The 5944-nt window shown below is 75.1% G+C and overlaps 2 protein-coding genes across 2 annotated transcripts in view; both read left to right on the top strand.

The window, feature by feature from the left end:
* The window catches only part of LOC146594855 (uncharacterized), an 8665-nt gene extending 5708 nt beyond the window's left edge, over window positions 1–2957 (top strand). The window contains exons 5-15 of the mRNA XM_085306740.1: window positions 15–297; window positions 379–470; window positions 601–758; window positions 848–951; window positions 1081–1305; window positions 1417–1502; window positions 1640–1776; window positions 1859–1948; window positions 2041–2249; window positions 2318–2524; window positions 2598–2957. Coding sequence (XP_085162866.1) covers window positions 15–297; window positions 379–470; window positions 601–758; window positions 848–951; window positions 1081–1305; window positions 1417–1502; window positions 1640–1776; window positions 1859–1948; window positions 2041–2249; window positions 2318–2524; window positions 2598–2885 — 1879 coding nt within the window. The 3' untranslated portion in view covers window positions 2886–2957. The remainder of the gene's footprint in view (window positions 1–14; window positions 298–378; window positions 471–600; window positions 759–847; window positions 952–1080; window positions 1306–1416; window positions 1503–1639; window positions 1777–1858; window positions 1949–2040; window positions 2250–2317; window positions 2525–2597) is intronic.
* Window positions 2958–5659: 2702 nt separating this feature from the next.
* The window catches only part of MAP7D1 (MAP7 domain containing 1), a 9343-nt gene continuing 9058 nt past the window's right edge, over window positions 5660–5944 (top strand). The window contains exon 1 of the mRNA XM_085306685.1: window positions 5660–5704. The gene's annotated coding sequence lies outside the window, so the exon portion shown is untranslated. The remainder of the gene's footprint in view (window positions 5705–5944) is intronic.

The raw sequence follows: 5944 nt of genomic DNA, 5'->3' as shown, positions 1-5944 counted from the left end.
GCGGGGAGCTGCAGAGCCTCGGGGCGGCAGCAGCTCCGTGGGGAGCGGGGCAACGGCAGGGGCAGGCGCGCGGCGAGGCGCTGGGGCGGGAGGGCTCCAGCCCGCGTCCCTCTGCGCGTCCTTCAGGAGACGTACGGGGAGGACCCGTTCCTCACCGCGGAGCTGGCCRTCAGCTTCGTGCGGGGGCTGCAGGGCCAGCACCCGCGCTACGTCAAGGCTAGCGCCGGCTGCAAGCACTTCAGCGTGCACGGGGGCCCCGAGAACATCCCCGTGTCCAGGCTCAGCTTCGACGCCAAGGTGAGGGGCGGGTGCGCCGCCGCGGGGGCGRCCGGTGGCTCCCCCGGGCGCTGACCCCTCGCCGCCGCTCGGTGCTTGCAGGTGCTGGAGCGGGACTGGCGCGTGACCTTCCTGCCCCAGTTCCAGGCGTGCGCGCGCGCCGGGTCCTACAGCGTCATGTGCAGCTACAACAGGTACCGAGCGCGGCRGGGCTCGTGGCGGGGCGGCCGCCGGGCCGCGGGGACGCCTCGCGGCCATGGTCCCTTGGTGCTCGCTGGTCCGTCCGCCGTGCTCCGGCCCGGCCGATGCCCTCTCCTCCGGCAGGATCAACGGCGTTCCGGCCTGCGCCAACAAGAAGCTGCTGACGGACATCCTGCGGGACGAGTGGGGCTTCGAGGGCTACGTGGTGAGCGACGAGGGTGCCGTGGAGCTCATCATGCTGGGGCACCACTACACGCGCAGCTTCCTGGAGACGGCCGTGGGTGAGCGCGCGGGGCCCGCGGGAGGGACGCGGGGTGCCCGGGGGCCGCGCAGCGACGGCGCGCTGATTCCCGTCCCTCGGGCACGGCAGCCGCGGTGAACGCCGGCTGCAACCTGGAGCTCTCCTACGGCCTGAAGAACAACGTCTTCATGCACATCACCCAGGCCTTGGCCATGGGCAACATCACGCTGGAGGTGAGCCGGGAGGGCGCCGGGGCTTGGGGGCGCGCGGGGCCGGGCTGGGGCAGCAGGCCGCTCTCGCTCTGCGCCCCGGCTGCCCCGCGCCGAGCGCGACCGAGCTCTTGCTGCCGGGGGTCTTTGCAGACGTTGCGTGCCCGGGTCCGGCCCCTCTTCTACACGCGCCTGCGCCTGGGGGAGTTCGACCCCCCGGCCATGAACCCCTACAGCGCCCTGGACCTGAGCGCCGTGCAGAGCCCCGCGCACCGCGCCCTCGCGCTGGAAGCCGCCGTCAAGAGCTTCGTCCTGCTGAAGAACGAGCGGGACACGCTGCCCCTGCGGGCGCAGGAGCTGCGYGGCCGGCGCATCGCGGTGAGCCCCGGCGCGGGGGGACGGAGCCGCRCTGCGCCGCCCCGGCTGCAGCCTCCTCCCTGCGAGCCTGGCGCTGCCCGCACTCGTCCTCAGCCCCTCTCTGCTCGGCAGGTGCTGGGCCCCTTTGCTGACAACCCCAGRGTGCTCTTTGGGGACTACGCACCCATCCCCGAGCCCCAGTACATCTACACACCCCGGTAAGACAGACGGACGTGTCCGTCCGTGCCGGGACGAGCCCTTCCTGGGGAGCAGGGGAGAGGCTCGACCCTGAGCCAAGGCACCTTGGTGTCGCCGGCGTCGAAGCCCGACCGTGGGCCACTTTTCCCCGGCACAGGAGGGGTCTGGAGACGCTGCCCGCCAACGTGAGCTTCGCGGCGGGCTGTGGCGAGCCGCGGTGCCAGCAGTACTCGCCGGCTGAGGTGGAGGCGGCGGCGCGGGGAGCCGACGTGGTGGTGGTGTGCCTGGGCACGGGTACGTGGGGCGGCCCGGGAGGGCCGGCGGCGCGGGGAGGGCCGGCGCCGTCAGCGGGCTCCTGCTCGGTTCTGCCCCGCAGGGACGGACGTGGAGACGGAGGGGAAGGACCGGGAGGACCTCGCCCTGCCGGGCCACCAGCTGCAGCTGCTGCAGGACGCCGTGCGCGCGGGTAGGGGCTCGGCGCCCGCCGCCCCGTGGGGCGCCCGCCGGCGGTGCCGGCGCCGGCGGCAGGTCCCGGTGACGGCCCRCGTCCCTCCGCAGCTGCCGGGCGCCCCGTCGTGCTGCTGCTGTTCAACGCGGGGCCGCTGGACGTGAGCTGGGCGCAGGGGCACGGCGGCGTGGGCGCCATCCTGGCGTGCTTCTTCCCGGCGCAGGCCGCCGGCCTCGCCATCGCCAGGGTGCTGCTGGGCGAGGAGGGCGCCAACCCGGCGGGCCGGCTCCCGGCCACGTGGCCGGCCGGCATGCACCAGGTGAGGCCGGCGCGGCCCCGCGGTGCCCCCCGCCGCCGGCCCCCGTCCCACGCGGCCGCTTCCCGCAGGTGCCCCCCATGGAGAACTACACCATGGCGGGGCGGACGTACCGCTACTACGGGCAGGAGCCCCCGCTCTACCCCTTCGGCTACGGGCTCTCCTACACCACCTTCCGCTACCGGGACCTGGTGCTGAGCCCCGCGGCGCTGCCCGCCTGCGCCAACCTCACCACGTCCGTGGTGGTGGAGAACACGGGGCGGCGGGACGGCGAGGAGGTGAGCGCCGCGGGGCTCCGGCGCGGCTCCGGCCGGGATGCCTCCGGCGGCTGACCGCGCTCCCTGCTTCCAGGTGGTGCAGCTGTACCTGCGGTGGGAGCAGCCCTCCGTGCCGGTGCCCCGCTGGCAGCTGGTGGCCTTCCGCCGGGTGGCCCTGCCGGCCGGCCGGGCGGCCAAGCTGGTCTTCCAGGTGACAGCCGCGCAGCGCGCCGTCTGGGCGCCGCCGTGGCGCCTGGAGCCCGGCGCCTTCACCCTCTTCACCGGCGGGCAGCAGCCGGGCCAGGAGACGCGGGCCAGCTCCGAGGTGCTCAGCGGGCGGTTTCGGGTGACCGGCGCTGCCCGGCCCCTGAGCAGCTGCTAGAGCCCGGCGCGGCGCGGCGGCGGGGTGCTCGGGTGTCTACCTTGCAATAAAGGCTGCCGGTGGCGGCTGGCACTGCGGCCCCACGGCTGTGCTGCGGCGGGGCCGGGCCGGGGCCCCCCCGGGAGCGAGCCCCGGCGGCCCCGGCAGAGCTATAGATCGGGGCGCGGGTGCAGGCGGCCGCCGTGCCGCGGCGGCGCGGGGACGTGGGCAGGGTATGGGCATGGCGTGGCACGCCGGCACGCTCCCGTGGGTCCGGCTGGGCTGCCCTGGGGGCCCCGGCAGCTCTTCCTCTGAAAATAGCCCCGAGGGTTTTCTCCCGCTGGCAGGACTCCGGGACTTTCCCCCTTCCCTGCTCTGCCRGACCCGGGGCTGGGGGTGCAGCTCCCTCCCTCCGTGCCGCACGCCGTGGGGCCGGCAGCGGTCCTGGCAAAGCACCCCGCGGTATCGCCGCGTGCGCCGGGTGGGCGAAGTCCGTGCGCGGGCGGGCGGGAAGGGGACGGCGCGGGAGCGGGGCGGCGGGGCCCGCGCGGGACTTTGCCCGCTGGTGTCGGTGCCCCGTCAGCACTGATTTGTTTGCCGTCCTCGCGTCCCTGTTTGCCTCCCGTCGGCGTGCGGGGCCGGGGCGGGCTGGTGCGTGTCTCTGCTCCGACGCCGCCTCGGGGCAGGCCCCGGCGGGGGCTGGCGCTGCTGCCGAGAGGGGCACAGCGAGACCCGCTTCACGCCTGCTGCGGCGGCTCCGGGCTGCCCGCGCAGCACCCTGGCCCTGCACCGGCCCCCAGCCGTGCCAGCTCCCGCCGGCTCCTCGGGCAGCGCCTGTGCGGCGGCTGCTGACAGCCCTTCGGTTTGGGGGGTGCTGAGCACCCCGTCAGCGCCGCGCGGGAGCCAAGCGCCCCTCCGCACACCAGGGCCGAGCCCGTGGCAGCGGGTCCCCGGCGGCATCGGCTGCTCTCGCACGCACGCCTGCTTGTAATTAGCTCATTGATTTTTCCATGCGGTGGGGCAGGGCGGCCGTGCCCAGCGCGCGTGGGAACTGGGGGGGGGTTAGGGCAGGGGCTCAGCCTGCGGCAGCGCGGTCGATACCTGCTCTGCGCGTTACATAACGCCATCGGCTCGGCAGAGCGAGGCCCCCCGAGCTTCCCGGCTCCGTGCCCCCTCCTCGCCGGGCCCCCGCTCCCGGTGGGAAGGACCCAGATCCCTGGCGCTGCCTGTCCCGGACCCCGGAGGGCCGCCCGCTGCCTGCTCCGAGCCGAGGCCGCGGATGCAGCGTGGATGAGAGGCGCTGGGCGCCGCGGCACGGCTCCGGGTGCCTCGGCCTCACGAGGCAAAACCGGCTCCGAGAGCAGCCCGGCGGCGCCGAGCACGCGGGCCCCGCCGGGTCCCTCGTGTGCCGGCCTTCGAGGCTGGGGCCGCGCGGGCGTGCGGAGCGGTGCCCGCTCCCTCTCYGCGCCAAGCCGCCCCCAGCCCAGCCGGCTCCTTGTCCTCTGGGATTTCCCCCACGCACATTTATCCGGGCACACGGGGGTTAGGAGAGAGCGGCGTGCGCTGGCTGGGCATGTCCCAGCATCGCTCCTGGGCCGCGCTGCTCCCGGCACGGCCCCGTCCTGCACGCGCGGCGCTCCCCGTGCAGCATTCCCCAGCGGGGAGTCAGCCGGGAGCTTCAGGAAGCCTCGGCCTCGAGCAGACCTCGCTCCTTCCCTTAGCGGCGACGGGAGAGCAGCTTCCCGGCAGCCCCGCGCATCCCCGGTGAGCCCAATGCCCCCGCGCGGCCCCTCTCCGGCAGGGCCACCTCGCCCCCCCCGTCCTCCCCCCGGTGCCCAGCTCCTCCTGAGCCAGCGGCTCGGGTCTGCCGCGCAGCCGCTGCACCCGGTGCATCTCCCTGCGTTTCCCCGCGAGCCTGGCTGGCGGCTCCGGGCTTGCCGGCCGGCGGCCGTGCCGCCTGCTCGTTCCCGTCCCCTGAGTCACCGCAGCTCCGTCGGGAGAGCGATGCGTTTCCGGAGAATTGGGCTGAGATTTCAGGAAACCTGTTTGCCGGGTAGGTGAGCAAAGATGGATTGCAGGGGATTTCCTGGGCGCGCGGTGGCACTGTCCCAAAGAGGCGTCCGGCGGGGCTCTGCCCGCAGTGAAATTGCCTCTGTCTGTCCACCAGCGCCTACACGCGAACCCCAGCGCCCCGTCCCCCCCGCTGCCACTGCCGCGGTGCCGTCCCRCTGCCGAAGGGGCGCTTCCCGGCGTGCTCGGGCTGTGCTCAGGCCTCTGCAAAGCTCTTGCAATTGCTTCGGGCTTTGGCCCCGTGGGCCACGGGCAGCTGCTCGCTGCAAGGCGACGCCTCGGCCGTGCTCGGCAGCGGGCAGCCTGCTCCGGCCCCGCTCTGCCTCCCGCAGGAGCCGGGGCTGCCGGCAGTGCCGGTGCCGCGGACTGCGCGGCAGGACAAGCTGCATCCAGAGCCCCCCGCCACCGCTGCGAGGGGCCGGGGCTCTGCGCCGCGGCCGGGCAGAGCCGCGGCGCGGYGGGAGGAAAGGCTCCTCGGAGGCAGGGTGGGCTGCGGCGAGGGCGCGGGGCTGGTGCTCGGAGGGAAGCGCCGAGCAGCTGCTGGCGGTGACTAAGGCTCACGTGCGAAGCGGGCGGCCGGCGCGGAGGGGGCTGGCGGCTGCCGGGCCTTGCTCGCCGCTGGGCTGGGGCTCAGGACAGGAAATCAATGCGTCTTCGGGACGATTTCAGTTGGGATAAGTGAACTAGCCAGCGGCCGCCGCGCGCGGCAGAGCGCTGGCCGGGGCGGCAGGCGGTGCCAGGGCCGCGGCGGCCGGCAGCAAGGGCAGAGGGTGAGCAGGGAGGGCCGGGAGCGCTTCCGCTGGCTTTGCCGGTGACTGGAGCATCTAAAAATGCTGGGAGCGGGAAGGGTGGGTCCGAGCAGGGACACGCGGGAGCAGGGGCTGGCGGGCGGGTGAGCGCCCGCCGGCGGCTCGGGGTGCTGGGGGCGGCGGGCGCAGGGCAGCCCCGGGGCCGGGCTGGGGGTGCCGAAACCCTCGGGGCAGGCGGCGGCGGAAGCACCGTTTCGGAGG

The sequence above is a fragment of the Rhea americana genome, unplaced genomic scaffold (assembly GCF_003343005.1).
Source record: "Rhea americana isolate MKP2758 unplaced genomic scaffold, rheAme1 scaffold_246, whole genome shotgun sequence".
Classification (NCBI taxonomy): Eukaryota; Metazoa; Chordata; class Aves; order Rheiformes; family Rheidae; genus Rhea; species Rhea americana.
The sequence above is the reverse complement of the archived record's forward strand: the minus strand, read 5'-3'. Positions and strand labels throughout refer to the sequence as shown.